The 16,797-nt window shown below is 61.1% G+C and overlaps 1 protein-coding gene across 1 annotated transcript; it reads right to left on the reverse strand.

Annotated features, from left to right (window-relative positions):
• Nucleotides 1-474: 474 nt before the first annotated feature.
• On the reverse strand, nucleotides 475-12,241 carry LOC135893333 (rho guanine nucleotide exchange factor 19-like). The gene is made up of 13 exons (XM_065421127.1): nucleotides 11,920-12,241; nucleotides 10,847-11,111; nucleotides 9,177-9,253; nucleotides 7,905-8,146; nucleotides 6,152-6,312; nucleotides 5,840-5,992; nucleotides 4,826-4,955; nucleotides 4,352-4,426; nucleotides 4,160-4,241; nucleotides 2,812-2,924; nucleotides 2,013-2,173; nucleotides 1,348-1,509; nucleotides 475-574 (listed from the first exon to the last, which is right to left on the reverse strand). Exons 1-13 carry the CDS (start codon nucleotides 12,239-12,241, stop codon nucleotides 475-477), a joined length of 2,043 nt encoding a protein of 680 aa, XP_065277199.1.
• Nucleotides 12,242-16,797: the final 4,556 nt, after the last annotated feature.

Genomic DNA, 16,797 nt, shown 5'->3' on the forward strand with positions numbered 1-16,797 from the left:
TTCCAAAGGGTTTCTTGGCAAAGGGTCTCGCCCCCCCCCGAACACACTACTGGCCTGACGCACATCAAGGCTCAGCGCTCCTTGGGCACCTAGCTGGGAATCGGTACCCCCCGTCACTGGGGCCTGTCAGGGGACCCCACTTGGGCAGATCCCCCAGAAACACCAGCACACAGAGATCGGCTCCCGACCCCAGCCCTGCCTTGCTTCTAGGAGCGTATGGCTTTCATAGAGAGCAGCTTGCCACCCTGTGCACCGCCTCTCCCCGCCCCACAGCTGAGTCTGGTGCAGCAGGTCCCCCAGCCGAGCTCCCAGGCCCGTGAAGAACAGCTGGCCCCGGACAGGACTCCAAAGAGGCGAGGGGCTGCAGACCCCCTTGTGCAGCTCGCGGGAGGTCATCCTCTGGGAGAGCAGCCAGGGATGGGAAGAGGAAAGGCCAAACATGGAGTCCAGCTGGCCTGGGCCCCGGTGAGTGAGTCAGAGACCAGCGCAGGCATCTCTCAGGGCTTTGATCACACCCACAGGCCGAGGGGACGCCTGGCTGGTTATCAGCGAGATCCACTCCTGCCTCTGGGCCCTAGGAGAGGTCGGACAGAAGAGGGGTCACACGCCAAGCCCCAGTAATCCACACCCCTAGGGCTGGGCATTCCTACTGTCTCCCTCCCCTAGCGCCATCCTCCTCTTCCTCCCCCCTGTGGCCCACTCAGACCCCACCACACCTCCCACCACCAGTTCATGGCCCCTGAGATCTCACAGGAGGGGGCTGGGAGCAGGACATTTGTGGGGTCTGTCAGAGCTGGATGCACTGGCCTCAGGACACACTGCAGGGCTCCTGTTTTCCCAGGTACCCCCAGGGGATGGAGGGCCTGGGTTGGCAGGTCCTTGCCACAATCCCCACCTGTGCGCTCTGGCTGCGTGTTCCCCTCACGCTGCACCTAGGGCGGCAGGTACGTACCTTCCTCCCCACCAAGCTGGCTGCTCCCAGCCCCCCCACACACCCAGAGCCGTCTCGCCAGGGAGAGGGTCTGCGAGCCCTTGCACCTTCCCCTCGAGGCCTCCACCAAGATCCCCAAAGCGGCACGCGGAGAAACCAGGCTACGACACTCCCCAGATGTTCAGTTGCTAGCAACTTACGGCTTGGCACATCTCCTGCAGAACCCCCTTCCTACCCAACGGTGCCATCTTGGCAAGCCCAACGCCCCCTCCGCAGCCAGCACGGCTTTGGGTCTGCAGCAGCCCCACACGGCCACCTGCAGCCAGCCAAGGAACCCACCTCCCAGCCAGCCAAGGAACGCACCTCCCAGCCCGCCACCCGCAGCCAGTCTCCCCGAGTGGGAGCGCCGCACTCACTCGCTGGCTGCTTTGATGATGAATTCGGCACTGGCCCCGCGGTGGTTGTGGGAGAGGCACAGGAGGAAGGCCGTGTCGGGGAGCCCCAGCGGCTTGGCTCTGAGGAGCTCCGCTCTGACGTGGCAGGTCTGGGCGTAATCCTTGACGGAAAACCTGCCGTCGCTGCGGGGGAAGCATGAGGGGTGGGGTTCGTGGGTGGAGCCGGGTGACTGAGCCCCCCCCCCCCCCAAACGCCCAGCTCCTGGCTTCCTGCAATAGGCCACGAGATCCCGTACCCACAGACGGGGCATCCCCACCTGGGACCTCCAGCTTTCCCCCTCGAGAGAGCTTTGAGCAGGGGGTGGACTAGATACCTCCTGAGGTCCCTTCCAACCCTGATATTCTATGATTCTAGGATATGGGCACTGCCACCGTACCCATCCCACCCTGCCCCACTGCCCGCTCCTTCTCCTAGGGCTGGAGACAATGCACCCCCCCGATGGCTCTCCCTGCCAGCCGGATCCAGCAGGACACTGGAGGGGAATGGCAGGCGGGCACCCTAACACGCGGTGGGCACGGGAGCAGCAGGTTGATGCACCCCCCACCCGGGAGGTTTCGGTGCCTTGGCCAGGGCAGCAAGGCCCCCAGGGTGCAGAGGGGAGAGCCCGGGCGCCCCACAGACTTACTCCCTCCGGCGGGACAAAAGCAGCAGGTCGCTGAGGAGGTGCAGGTGGATGGGCTTGGTGCTCAGGCGGGGTCTGTACCCCACGCCCACCTCCTGGATGAGGACCTGGGAGAACTCCCCCGCCCTGACCAGCCAGCGGCCCCGGCTGATGAGCGGGATGGACTGGGGCGGGGGGGAGAGAAAGAGACACATAGATCACCTTGCACAGAGACCGTCACCGCGCTGCCTTGAGGGGCAGGATCGGTGCCGGCCTGAGCCATGCACCAGCGCCCCCTATTGGATCCCTGCAGGGCACCGCCTGCAACGCACCCAGGTCCCGGCTGGGAGGCAGGAGGTCCCACAGGGCGCTCAGCTCCGAGAGGTGTGATCATGGCACTGCAACTCACCGGATTGCACGCATCACTAGCCCCCCCACACCCCATGTCCCGCCCCACCCATTCCAGCATCCTCCCCCATGTCCCACCCCTCTAGCCCCCCCCCGGCGTCCCACCCCTCTAGCCCCCCATGTCCCGCCCCACCCACGCCAGCATCCTCCTCCATGTCCCAACCCAGCCCCCCCCCGGTGTCCCATCCCTCTAGCCCCCCATGTCCCGCCCCACCCACTCCAGCATCCTCCCCCATGTCCCAACCCAGCCCCCCCCCACCCCCGGTGTCCCATCCCTCTAGCCCCCCCATGTCCCGCCCCACCCACTCCAGCATCCTCCCCCATGTCCCAACCCAGCCCCACAGCCCTCCCCCCACATGCCCCCGCCGTGGGGCTGGATCACCAAGAGCCACCCCAGCGCAGAGCCAGGCCTCACCTTCGTCTTTACGAACTCGACTTGCTTCTCCAGCAGCACCAGCTCCTCCGTCTGCTTCATGTGCCGCACGTTCTCGTTGCAGGCCGACACGATCTGAGGCAGGGCAAGGGAAGCTGCAGGCCCTGCAGGGGGGAGCTGGGCGCTCTGGCCAGGGCTCCCCCCACCCCCTGCCACCCACCGGAGGGGGCAGAGACCAGGGAATCCAGGACACTCGGCGCACCCCAGGGGACGGGAAGGAAGGTTTTCCTGCCCTTGGACACTGCTGGTCTGGGGCATTATGGGACATTTCCCTGCTCCCGCCGAAGATTGGCGAGTCAGGTGCACATGGCGCCTCCTGGCCCAGGATCTGTTGTGGGTGCCCAGGCTTTGCCCTAGTTCTCACTCACCCCAGGGTGCCAGGTTCGGGATGGGCTGTGGGGTGTCGCATTAGGTCCCTGGGTGCCGGGGACAGAGGCTCAGACGTTCAGGCGTCCCACCCTGCAGAGACCCCCTGGGATGCTGTCACCCCAGGGCCCTAGGCACAGGTGATGTTCTGACCGGGGAGCAGACCTCGGCTAGAACATCTGGAGTGGAGACGGAGGATTCATTTCACCCCAGCGCTTCTGCGGGTTCTAGGTAAGAAATCCCAACTCCTGCCTCCCCCATTACTCCTGGGGAAGCCTCCGGGGAGAACCGGCGCGAGTCTGAGGACAAGGAAGCGAAGCCCGATTCATTCAGACGGGAAGGGACTTTTGTTTTTAAACTCGGGCGGTTTCTGAACACGATTAACTCAAAGGCCCGAGAAACAGTTGGGAGAAAAGCACTTGTTAAAGATTCAACCCGGGCCCCCAATTAATAGAGGAGGAAGCTCCAGCTCACTCCCACCCCCTCGCTGGAGGGCTCCGGGGAAGTCAGGGAAGAGAAGATGGGCTATTACCACACTAGCAAAGCAGGAAAAATCCCTATTTAAAAACACCTTCCAGGCATTCCCAGCGGCATAAAATGGCCCACACCTGTTTTATTGCCCCCATCCAGTCACCTTTTGGGCTCCCCGGAGCCTGGGAACGTGAGACCCTGGACGTTCTGCATTCTGACCTCCCTTGGGGAAGGAAACCGTTCGGCTGGAGCATGCTGGCCAGGTGGCTCAGGTCTTTGGGGGGGGGGGGGGGGGAGGGAGAACGCCAAGATATAGGCCCCCGATGCCAGAGGTTTTCAAAGCACAAAAGGCAGCGGGTCGCTGAGCAGAGGCCAGCAGGACACAGCACGTGCGGGAAGCGGTCAGGGGCTGAGTCCGCACCGGGCGGAGTGAGCTCGTGGGCCGGGACGAGCAGAGAACCAGGAACAGACTCCGACCAGAACCTTCTCCTACCGCTTCCCCCAGCTCCGCCAGGGAGCCAAGGAACAAGGCCCCCCGAGCGTAGCCCATCTCCACATGCTGCCTCGCAGGGCCGCTGGGGCGCGAACGGCGGGTCAAGGCAGGCGGCGTGAGGACTGCTACGGCGCGGGGACCGGCACAGCCAGCCTGGAGCTGCCTCCCACAAGCACCCAATGGTGCCCTTACCTCTCCCACTGCCGTCAGGGCCGCGCCGATGGAGCTGGCCAGCTCGGAGCCCGCCGGGGCCAGCTTCAGGATGTTCTGTGGGGCAGAGGAGAGAAGGAGGATCTGTCATGGGAGCAGGTCTCCATCCCACCATCATCTCCCTACAGCCCCTTCCCCCTCTCTCCCGCCCCCCCACCCCCTTCCCCCTTCCCCCTCCCTCCCTCCCGCCCCCACCCCCTCCCTACACAGATCCTTCCCCCTCCCTCCCACCTACCCCCACCTCCCTACACAGAGCCTTCCCCTCTCTCCCTGCCCGTCCCTACCCCTCTCCTCCTGCACACAAGCCCCCTCGTCACCCCAGCGTTTTGCTTTGGCTGCAGCTCAGAGGACGCTGGCCGGAGCAGCCTGTGCCCCTCTGAGGCAGGATCCTTGGGAGGCCAGCCCCAGCCAACCCCCGAGTGAGATCCCAGCCGGCTCCTGGCTCCAGCCCCTCACCTCCAGCAGGATCTTCAGGCGGGTGATCCTCTGGAAGGGCAGCACCAGGAAGGATTTCAGGGGCTGCCGCTGGCACACCGGCTGCTCCTCCAGCTTCCTCAGGACGTGCCGGAAGCGCCAGTTCTCCCGCCTGCAGCGTGCGGGGGAGAGGGGGCGGGTGAGGGGCCCCGAGGCCAGAACCACCCCGGGAGAGTGGCCCTGACTTCCCTCGCTCACTGGGCTACAGGCGCCAGGGCAAACGCTGCCCAGAGACCCCGGCTGGACAGGCCCGGCTGTGTCTGCACTAGAGCCAGAGGTTGAGTGCGGGCAAGGCCTGATGCTGGGATTTCCCGAGCAGAGGGGTGTGGGGGGGGGGAGATGAAGGATATCCTCCCCCAAGCTGGGAAGGTACAAAACTGAAATGCAGACCCATATCAATTCCTGCCCCAGCTCACCTCTCCTGCCTGAGCCCAGGAGGGACCTGACCTCCCCATTAACCCCTTGTGCACCGCCTAGGCCGGAGCCAGCAAGCTGCTAGCCATTCCAGCCCCAAAGAGACCCTGCAGCTGGGAGCATGTCCCTTCCCAAATCTGTACGCAAGCAGGGGAATGAGGTCAGCTGCCCTCAGGCATCAAAATAACGCGTTAACTCTGGAACTTAATGACAACCACTTAGTGTAACAATTGGTGACCATTTTCAGCAGAAACACCTCTCCACGATGGAGAAGTTGGAGAGGACAGAGAGAGACTTAGTGAGTTATGGAATCCTCCCCAAGGGACATTACTGGGGTTTCCCCAACAGACCGGTGCCCAGTCCAGCTCCAAACAGCCCAAGCATCCCCCGGGGACGCCCCACAGACGCTCAGCTCTCACTGGCATGAAGGTTTTCCTGAGGTTCAGCCTCAGTGTCCCCATGGGAAGGGGCAGATGGGCTGTTCCAAGGGGCACAGACAGTGGGGAGGAGCAATTGAGGCATGAGCAGCCCCTGGTTATTCCCCCCCCCCCCCGCACCCCCTGAGGCCCGGCAGCTCCTCACATCAGCTGCTGCATGAGCTGTTCCTGGTACATCTGGTTGGTGACGTAGGGGATGTAGACCCTGTGGAAGGCGGGGCAGTGCTTCAGAACCACGGCCCCCAGCCCCGCCAGGAAGACGTCCTTGTCCATGTGCTCCTCGAGCTCCAGGAGAAACCTGCAGAGACCAGGAGTCGAGGGAAAGAATCCTGCCACTGAGCGAGGTTCGGGCGGGAGTAGCTGGGGGCTCCCTCCACACCAGCGCTCCTGCCCCCTCCCTGCAGCGCCCCCCGCTGGGCGAGGCCGGGACTGGGCGTTCCCCACCGGCCGCAGTTACCTTTCACTGACGTCCTTCACCTGCTGCAGGTTGGAGAAGAGCCGGTGCACCTCGGCCCTGGTCAGCGTCTCCCGCAGCGCCAGCGATCCCTTAAAGTGGCTCGTGGCCACCGAGAGGCTGCGCAGGTAGGAGGCCTCCGACGTGATCATCTCAAACATGGCCTGGAGCGGAGACCGTGCGTCAAGAGACAGGGGTGAGCGAGCCAGCCCGGCAGGGCCTAGGAACCCCCCGCGCCGTGGGACACACCAAGGGGCTCCAGGCCAGCTGGCTAAAGGGACTTAGACACCTCCCTGAACTCAGTGGGAGCCAGGCATCTAAATCACTTTGCAAACACGAGTACCCAAGTCGGGCTGGCGCACAGCCACCAGGGAAGGGACACAGCTGCCTGGGCAGCTCCGTGCCATCCCTGTGGGCTGCTCCCGCAGCCAGAGAGCGCTGGCACAGAGGAATGCCTCAGCCATGCCCCTTCCCCAGTCTGCCTATAGGAAGCGCTTCCCTTCCGTTACAGGCCTCTTGCTCTGGGGACTCCTGCAGGGAGCAGCAGCCAGACAGGCAAGGGGCATTCCCTTCTGGTCGCTGTAGGGTTGCGAACCCTCCAGGATTGTCCTGGAATCTCCAGGAATCCTATCCAACCAAAGCTGGCATCCCCACTGGGCACTGGCACAGGGCTGTGCCAGGGCAGAGCCGGGAATACAACCCAGGAGTCCAGGTTCCAGGCCTGCAGCTTAATCAACTGACGCAGACACATAAGAACGGCCAGACTGGGTCAGACCAAGGGTCCATCTAGCCCAGTATCCTGTCTTCTGACAGTGGCCAATGCCAGGTGCCCCAGAGGGAATGAACAGAACAGGGCAATTATCGAGTGATCCATCCCGTAGCCCATTCCCAGCTTCTGGCAAACAGAGGCTAGGGACACCCTCCCTGCCCATCCTGGCTAAGAGCCATTGATGGACCCATCCTCCATGCACTTATCTAGTTCTTTTTTGAACCCTGTTAGAGTCTTGGCCTTCACACCATCCGCTGGCGAGGGTGGCACCGTGTGCTAGGAGACCAGGCATCAGCAGCCAGCCCTGCTAGGAACGCACTGAAATCCAGGCTCTCCAATGGTGCGTCTATTTCTACTAGAGCAACAGCACTGGGAACCCCCTAAGGTGCTGGGGGCAGAGGTGGGGCAAATGCCCCCTTTGGAGTAGGAGAGCAGGTGGGTGCCAGGCTGCCAGCCCCGGAGACCAGAGGGAGCCGCACATCCCAGAGCAAGCCACAGGCCAGCTTCTGTCGTCAAGGCTGATAGAGAGCATCAGTCTCCTGGCATGTTTTCAAGGTTGCATGTTACTGGTTGACCCCCAAGTGGGCAGCGTTTTGTCTGAGGTGGCACTGCCCAGTCACAGCACTGTCCCATGCCCCCCTTCTGCTTCCACCAGGGCAGGGACCAGAACTGCTGGCTCTGGGGGCAGGGGGTACCCTGCTCCTCCCCCCCCCCCCCCCGCCCCAGCGCTGCCCACTCTGCGGTACCATCCCCACACTGCAGCAGGTGCCCCAGAGCGATCCAACTGTGGCTGCAGCAAATGGCAGCTCTCTGCAGAACATTGTCCCTCCCCTCGCCTCGTGGGGGGCACCTCTGCTGGGGCAGCTTCTGCTTGGACTGAACCCGCCTCTGGCGGGTGGGAACGTGCACCCCCTACTTGCCAGCCAGCCGCGCAATCAAACCATCAGCCCCTCCCTCCCAGTCCGAGAGGCGGCCGCCCTCCGCTACCTCCTGCAGGCGGTGCTGCTGGGGCGTGAGACCCTCCAGGAGCCGCCTGCTCTTCACCTCTGGGATCTCCTGCCAGAAGCAGAAGCTGTAGTCGCGGGACGAGAGCGGCGAGGCGGCGCCGAGCAGGGAGGAGGAGAGGAGGCCAGCGATGGACAGGCTGGCGTCCACCCGGAAGGCCGGCTCCTTGGGCTTGCGCTCCGCCGCCTTGAGGCGCTTCATCCAGTAGTCTTGGTAGAGAGGCTCTGGGAGGGAGCGAAATGAGCGTGACATTAGCCACAGGGGCTTCCCAGAGCACGTCATGAATAACTGCCGTCCTTTAACGAGTCATCTAATCCCAGGTCTGGTGACACAACCCACCTGCTCCGCACACGGCCCTGGACACTGGGAAACCCTCTCCTGCACTTCGGGGTGGCCGTAGCCATTTCTGGGCCCCGGCACAGCATCCCCATGAGCACGGCTGGCCAATGCGCGCCCGTAGCCCACTCAGACGGAAGTCACTGCATGCTGCCTTCACCTTTAACGGATGGAGAACTGGAGGACATCTAAGGAGTAGCCAGCTCTGTTCCAACCACCCCTTGGGTCTTGGAGATGCCCTCAGCAAATTCAAACCAGTCCTGAGCAGATTGCAGGTGTTTGTGTGTTGTGTCTCATGCTTTAGACACAAGAAAACCTGCTTCTCGGCAGGGGGTTACACTAGCTGACCCTCGCGGTCCCTTCTAACCCCGTGGTTCTCTCATTTCTCCCCCCACTGCCGGAGACCATTAAACAATCTACACGCAAGGAAAAGCTCGCTCTCTTCAGAGTGAATTTAGTGCAGAGAGAGCTGTGTAAAAGTGTCTCGTGGCTCCGATTTCAGTGTGACGCATGTAACTCCAACGGCAGCTTATTTTACCTGAAGGGAAACAACCAGACTAGAAAGAACAAGAGCGGAGTCCTCAGGAGAGAGCGCAGGGTGTGGGCTTCCCCTCTGCTGCCCAGGAGAGGTCTTAGACATTTGAGGCCCAGCACACGACAGACAAAGACATCACGGTTTTGCAACAGCACAATTGAGTAGGCTCTTAAAGGGACAGCCTGCTCCGGGACAGGCTTGTAATGTTTAGTGACTCGGTTTCCCCTTCCTGGCTAGGGCCGGGCTGGTGGAAGTAGCATTGTGTGGCCCGCATTAGGGCTTGTTCATGGCAGCAGCCTCCAGAAGCCCTTCTAGAAATTTCCCTCCGTCCCGCCATGCCCGGGACTGTGCAGCCATCGCACAAGGAGCGGGTCAGTACTCACGGGTTTGCACGTATTTAGATTCCCTCTTCCACTTGTCCGTGTCCTTTGCTCCTTTCCCCAGTGGTCGGCGGAACAGTCTAAAAGGCAGCAAGAACCTTTTAAACCAGGTCCCACCAGGACAGCCCCATACTACAGCAAACATGAACTTTCCCCATAACTCTGGCTCTTTCCTCATGCCCTACAGCGCCACCTGCTGGTGGGTTTGCCTCATACCCTACAGCGCCACCTGCTGGCCTTTGTCACTCATTTGTGTCCTTGTGCAAATCAAAACCTCTCTGTGCCTCAATGTACACAGGTGTAAAATGGATATGTAGGAATATGCCAGGTGGATCAGAAATAAGGTCCACTTGGATCAGAAATAAGGTCTACTTGGATCAGTGTCCTGTCTCTGACAGTGGCCAACACCAGCTGCTTCAGAGGAGGTGTGAGAACCAGTGTGGAATAGTCTGCTCCTCAGATCAGGTCTCTTCCTGATTTCTTATAGCTAGAGATTGGCTTATAACTCTGAAGTGGGAGGTTTGACATCCCTCCAGAACGGTTACCTTGAACCATGGAAACTCTGGGTATTCTCATTATCCATATTAGCATTCAATCCATTTTTGGATCTTGCCAAGTTCTGGGCCCGATGACATCATGTGGCAGCGAGTTCCACAGTTACTGCACATTGGGTGATGTATAGTGTTAATTATCTCCCACACAGGAGGTGTGAAAGACCATGCCTCAATCTTTGCATTGTATCTATCCTCACAACACCCCTGTGAGGAAGGAAAGAGCTCTTATGGCCATTTTATAGATGGGAAACTGAGGCCCAGAGAAGCCACGTGACTTGCCCAAGGGCACACAGGAAACTTGTGGCAAAACAGGGCTTTGAATCCAGCTCTCCCCAGTACTGGGCTAGTGCTCTACCCACTGGGCTATCCTTCTGCTCTGAAAGGTGCCAGAGAAATAAGGTCATCATCAGAGCTGGGCCTGAATTATAAACCCCAACTCTGCCCCAAATGTCCCCAAAGTTCCAGATGTTTGGATCATCCCATTATAACAATAGGTCCCAGCCGGAAAGGCCAGCTTCAGGGTCTGGGAAGTGTAAGGATCTGGGCCGGGGTTTAATTAAACCAGTCTGCAGAGGCTCAGAGAGCCAGGCCATTTTCTCATCTCTGCCCTCTTGTGCTCGAAAAATCTTTCGTTACAACCCAAATGAAGCTGCTAGCCCCTTGGCTGCAACAATAACTATAAAAATGGGAACTGAGGGGGGCACAACACACTAAGCCTGCAGGCAGCCTGGAACCACAGCTATGGGAGACCAGACAGGAACAGCCCTCTGCTTAATCCAAGGAGTTATTCACTCTGAAACCTAATGATGGCACATAAAGCATCAACACTCAAAGCACCAAAGAACTTACAAATCATATTACAAAGATTTGCCCAAAGACAGGCACTTCACGGGCAGAGCTTGGTTTGTGGTGGGAACTAGAGGGCATCGCTGGGTACTCCCCATTCAACCCCTGCACCCCACCCGGAATGATTACTGGGTATTGCCATGGATATGCCAGAAGCTTCAAGGAAAAGGAAGCAAGAATCCCTCTTGATGCACAAGTTAGATTGCAACTAAGAGACAACGTCCCAGCCCCAGGGCAGCGATGCGGGGAGCTCCCCGGGGGGAGGCGGGTTACCTGCGCTCCGGACTTGGCATCTGCGTAGCTGTGGCTTTGGAGAGATCTTCCAGGGAGCCATGCAGGACCTTCCTCCCAGAGACCGGGGTGGGCTGCTTTGTCCCCATTTCCAGCAGGCCAGAGGGGCCCGTTGGTCCTGCAGAGCTAGGGGGCTCCTCCACCGACTCCTCTGGGCCCATGCTCTCGGGGGCCGCCAGCTCGGCAGTGGGAGGAGAGGGCTGGCAGCGGAGGGGGGCAGGGACAGCACTGCCTGACAAGTCAGCCCCTAGGGAGAGCAGGAGCAAGGGGATGAGGATGGTGCAGGGGCAGAGTCGTCGACCTGGCACCGGAGCCACGTCGTCAAAACAAAACCTGTGCCCGCCTCTGCTCCCCATCACCGCTGGGCTGAGCTCGCCAGCGCCCCCAGGGAGCTGCCAGCCTCACAGGGCCCAATCAGAGCCAGACGCCGGCAGAGCTAGCTGGAGATCCTGGCAACTGCCTCTGCATGGCGAGCCTGACGCCACCTACCCGTCACCTGGATAACGGGAGAGCACTCGCCTGCAGGTCAGGCCTGAGGGGCACTGGCAGAGCTGGGGGCAGGGCTGGAATAGCGGGTGCTGTGGGTCAGGCCTGAGAGCCATTGGCAGAGCTGGGGGCAGGGCTGGAATAGCGGGTGCTGTGGGTCAGGCCTGAGAGCCATTGGCAGAGCTGGGGGCAGGGCTGGAATAGCGGGTGCTGTGGGTCAGGACTGAGAGCCATTGGCAGAGCTGGGGGCGGGGCTGGAATAGCGGGTGCTGTGGGTCAGGCCTGAGATGAATTTCCAGAGTTAGCAGGAGTCAGGCCCAGGACTCTCCCTGGTCCCGGATATGGGCACTGAAACTCACCCCCTCCAGGGCACTCCCGCCCTCCAAGAAAAGGGGCTGGGGCTCGGATCAGAGCCCCCTGCCCTCACCCCACATCCAACCCAAAGCACTCTCGGGCCAGTCTCTCCACGCCCCCCCCCCGTCACGCGCTGGGCCCTGGCTGCTGCCAATCAGATCTCAGTGAAAGCTATTGGCGAGTGGGCCATGCCAGAGTGGACGGAGGCAGGACACCTGGGTCCTCGGGATCCAGGCCAGGTGGCATCGGGGTCCTGACAGCAGCCAGCAGACCTTTGGGGTTGTCCCCCAGAAGCGGGACCCTCTCCTCCACCGTCGAGGCTGGCTCCCGGGAGCTCCCCCTGCGGGCTGCGGAAAGGCCCTCCTTGGCGCTTCTGGGGCGGAAGAGACCAGCCAGGAAGGGGCAGAGCTCCGGGCGGCTCTCCAGCCTGGCCGGCTGGGGTCTCTGGGCCACCGGGCAGGAGCCGTGTCTCTTCACCGGCGCCGCGGCCCTGGGCGGCGAGTCTGACCGCGCGCGCTTCCGGCAGAAGAAATCCATGGGGGTGACGAGAGGCCTGGTGGAGGGAGGAGAAGGGGGCTCAGTCCCGGCCGGGCGGCTGGCTCCCACTTCGGGGGCTGGCCTCTCTCGGCAGCTGGGCACCCGGAAAGGCCTCCGGGAATACGGAAGGGGTCAAGTGCCCTTCTGCCATGCTCACCAGGCCACCCGGCGCCACACCCCAAATGCCAGGCACATAAGCTGGGCCGTGGCTCACCGGGCAGGTCCCTGGGTGGCACTGGGAGGGCCGGGGTGGCCTCAGCCCCCCAGCTCCATTGGTGCCCTGGCTCAGAGGCTGCTAGCCCAGGGCTCGGCTCAGGCCCTCTCTGCAGCCCTAGCCACCTGTCTGTGCTCAGCCCACAGGCCAGCAGCCAGCTAGGGGGCAGATGCCCCACCCTGAGCTCACCTCTGGGAGGCCGGGGGCAGGAAGCCCCTCGGTGCTCTGGGATCAGGACCAGCCAAACAGCTAAAACGAGGGCAAAGCACCCAAGGGGAACTCTGCTCCGGGCTGGGCTGGCCCGGCCCCCTCCCGCCCATGGCCAGGGAGATTCAATGCAAGGGCCACGCCACTGCCCACCCCTGGGTGCATCACGCTGCCCTTGGCAATAGCTCCTGGCCAGGGCCAGAGCTCCCAGGGCTAAAGCAGCCTCTTACCTGGAGGATCCCCCCAGCCAGGGAGAGCAAGAAACTATAGCTGCTCCCACCTGCAAATAAATAACCTCCAGGGCTCCCTCGTTAGTGGCTCCTTAAAGGGGCAGCACGCCAGGGGCATCAATGGCCAAAGGCAGCAAGCGTGGGCTGCCCTTGGTTGGCACCCAATGGAGCAGATGGCAGCGGTGCAATGAGGGCAGTGCGGGGGGGGGTTCCTTGGCTCCCCCAGGTGGGGGCTATTTACCATCCTCACTAGGGCAAGGGTGGGATGTGGGGAGATCTCCCAGCACGAGCCCATTCCCGGTTTGTCAGCTTGGGAGGGGAGCTGGTGGAGGCTTTCCCTTAGGGCCAGTCTGCAAACAGGAGGCCCCGAGCCTCAGTCCCCGCTCTGTCCTGTCCCGGCTGCCTGCATGAATTGCTCTGCCTCCTGGGCTGGGCTGTTCAGGGGTGGGCTGAGCCCCGGGTGGGAAGCCCTCCGAGATCGGTAGGAGGAAGGGGCAGGAGAGGGGCCGAGGATGATGGGGATACCCCACGGCTCACGCTGACGTCTGTCCCGGCAGAACTGCCCGGGGGAGGAGGTCGGCAATGGCTGAGTGAGAGAATGGAGCAGGGGAGCAGAGATCCCTCCCTTGTGTGAGTGAGCCCCAGGGATCTGGACACCGACCCCAGGCGAGATCTCCGGGACTGGCTGCCTCCGCTAGGGAGGGGATAGGCCAGGCCCCTCAGTCAGTGCTCCCCTGCCTCCCCACCATGAGCCTGGCCTCTGGCTGACTGCCCCATGCGAACGAGGGCTTTCCCAGCCTCCCAGGCTCCTCTGGGTCTCGCCCCTTGCCTTGGGCTCATGCTGCAGGTTGCGGTGGGCACGGCCCCAGGAGGGCGCGGAGCGCGCAGGTGCCGCCGGCCGTGTTGCTTAGCGACTTTGTCACCAGACTTAGTGACTTTTTGGTGCCCTAGCGAGAAAATAAGTGTCCAAGTGACCAGTGACAAATCTAGCGACTTTCGCTGCCAACGACAGTGACGTCCAGAGAAAGACGTCACCAATATGTGTGGTCACCAGATCAGCCACAAGCAGCTCCATAGTGTTCCTAAAACCCATTCCGTGCTCTTACTACGGTCTGTTGCACCCCAAGGCCGTGTCATTACATCTCAGCTGAGCGTGTCCTCAGAAGGAATCGCATTCCTGGGCTGCTTGGGCCGAGCTCACTAATCTGCAGGCGAGGAAAAGAAGTTGGTGGGGGCTCATTAAATACGGTGCTAAAGCCAGGCGCACTTTGGAGAGAGCAGCACATTTGCCAGGGCTTGTTTTTACCCAGCTGCTCTTTCTCGCTGCTCCGCGTAGGCAGCACAGCCTGTGATGCAGGGGAAGCCGGCTAATGAAGCGGGCTGGGTGGAGGAGGCAGGTTAGCCAGCGAGGAGAGCCACACGGATGGAAGGTGGAGGGGGGATGAGACAGGGCCATGTGCCCCAATGGAGCAGGGGCACAGTGCCCCCAGGGATGAAACCCTTACTACAGATCAAAGGTGGAGCTGGTTTGACTTCAGTTCCCCTTTACCCCTTCCCCTGGCTTGGCCTGGGGGGTCACTGCCCAGCTCTTTTCAGAAATGAACCCCTGGAAGCAGGGGGAAGGGGTCCGGCTGGGGGATTTTTGTTTTTAAATCTACTTCCTTGGCTCCCTGCAGCGCCGCGCTCAGGTCAGGTGAATGCCTTCTTCCCCCGGCTCTGGGCTCTTCCTTTCACTCACCCGTGGGCTCAGATCCAGGGTGGCAAGAAAGGGAGGCTCGGCTGAAATTAACCAACCGCAGCCAGGCTGGGCTGCCCTGTACCGAGCACCCTTCCCAAAGAGCAGAGGGCGGAAGAACGTCCTCCTGATGATGACAGCGTCCTGGTGTAGTTGCTTCTGGTGTGGAACAGAACGTAGTAAGAAGAGCATGGAATGGATTTTATTAACACTGTTGATCTGCTTGTGAATGATTTTGTGACTATACTCGTGTGTGTGTGTGTGTGTGTGTGTGTGTGTGTGTGTGTGTGTGTGTGTGTGTGTGTGTGTGTGTGTGTGTGTGTGTGTAATTCTCTGCTGAATTCTCTAGCAATTTTGTTTGGTGACATTTTTGACTCCTTTTGAGAGCTTAAACAGCTGCATCTAGGAACTTTTCAGGGTTTGGTGACTTCCTGCTATGTGGAGTTGGCAACACTGCGGGGCTGGCTCAGGGCTGGCAGGGACCTTCCCTTGCTTTGACTTTGGCCTGCCCCGGCCAGGCCTTTCTCTCTGCAGGACCCAGGTGGGAACCAGCCTGGGCTTGGCACCGGGCAGGGAGTTGATGGGCGAGGTTGGGGGGCTGGGCTGCAAGGTGCCTCCTCCCCTGGTCCCGGAGAGGGAGGCCGCAGTGGCCAGGAGTGGCCCAGTCCCATGGGCCCCCCTGAGCTCAGATGCTTGCTGGGGCCAGACTCCCATCGCTTACACCAGTGTAACCCCACTGGCAGCAAGGAGACACCCCGATTGACTCTGGCACGTGAGTCTGGCCCTTGTGTTTACGTCTGATGCTCTCCCCACCTACACTCTGCTCTGGGGGCAGGGCTGGTCCCAGCCTGGGCCCCCAGAGCCTCCTCTTTAGCAGAACACGAGAGGGCCTGTCTTTGATTCTTTCGCTACCACCCTGGCCCGAGCCCAGGGCTGTCTCCAGCACCAACCTCTGGCCCTGGCCCTGCTGCCCCAGGACGGAGAGGGCACTCCGCAGTCTGCAGCAGGGCCCAGGTCAGCCAACAGAGCAAAGTCACAGAACCTCTTGGCCCAGGCGCTGGGAACGGGGGAGCTCCACTGAGGGTCCGGGGTTCGCCCCTGCCAGAGACAGCCCTGTAACACGGTACCCGCTCCCCCAGGACACCTGGCTCCTTCCTGCTAATCCTGTGCCACGCAGAGCACTGGGGTGCACCTCCCAGCCATTCGCCTCCCCCAGCCCAGCCCCGATGGCACCTGCCCTGGGGTCGGGGCTTGCGCACTGCGCTGCCGTCCAGCGCTTCCCCCCAGCAACGCAGCAGCCAACTCAGCTCAGGCCCGTGCTGGGCTGGAGACGGGCCCGATCCACGTCCAGCTGGTAGGTTCTGCCGTTCATCGGGGGCCTCTGGCAAAGTTTGGATCTGGGTCTAGGTTTGGATCCAGACCCTCGCCCCACCCCCAGAGTCGGGGGGTCATTGACTTTATCTTCACTTTAGCAAAGCTTTTGATACGGTCTCCCACGGTATTCTTGCCAGCAAGTTAAAAAAGTATGGATTGGCTGAATGGACTATAAGGTGGATAGAAAGCTGGCTAGATCGTCGGGCTCAACGAGTACTGATCAACGGCTTGATGTCTAGCTGGCAGCCGGTATCAAGTGGAGTGCCCCAAGGGTTGGTCCTGGGGCCGGTTTTGTTCAACATCTTTATCAATGATCTGGATGATGGGATGGATTGCACCCTCAGCATGTTCGCAGATGACACTAAGCTGGGGGGAGCGGTAGATACGCTGGAGGATAGAGATAGGGTCCAGAGTGACCTAGACAAATTGGAGGATTGGGCCAAAAGAAATCTGATGAGGTTCAACAAGGACAAGTGCAGAGTCCTGCACTTAGAACGGAAGAATCCCATGCACCGCTACAGGCTGGGGACTGACTGGCTAAGCAGCAGTTCTGCAGAAAAGGATCTGGGGATTACAGTGGAAGCTGGATATGCGTCAGCAGTGTGCTCTTGTTGCCAAGAAGGCCAACGGCATATTGGGCTGCATTAGTAGGGGCATTGCCAGCAGATCGAGGGAAGTGATTATTCCCCTCTATTCAGCACTGGTGAGGCCACACCTGGAGTATTGTGTCCAGTTTTGGGGCCCCCACTACAGAAAGGATGTGGACAAATTGGAGAGAGTCCAGTGGAGGTAATGA

The sequence above is a fragment of the Emys orbicularis genome, chromosome 22 (assembly GCF_028017835.1).
Source record: "Emys orbicularis isolate rEmyOrb1 chromosome 22, rEmyOrb1.hap1, whole genome shotgun sequence".
Taxonomy (NCBI): Eukaryota; Metazoa; Chordata; order Testudines; family Emydidae; genus Emys; species Emys orbicularis.

What these genes read in the sequence shown, in the direction of transcription:
- LOC135893333 (XM_065421127.1), bottom strand. Translation starts at nt 12,241, where the DNA reads ATGGATTTCTTCTGCCGGAAGCGCGCGCGGTCAGACTCGCCGCCCAGG. An exon ending in CTTTTGTCCCGCCGGAGGGA is followed by an intron (nt 1,510 to 2,012) that starts GTAAGTCTGTGG and finishes CTTCCCCCGCAG; the next exon opens with CGACGGCAGGTTTTCCGTCA. An exon ending in ATCATCAAAGCAGCCAGCGA is followed by an intron (nt 575 to 1,347) that starts GTGAGTGCGGCG and finishes GACCTCTCCTAG; the next exon opens with GGCCCAGAGGCAGGAGTGGA.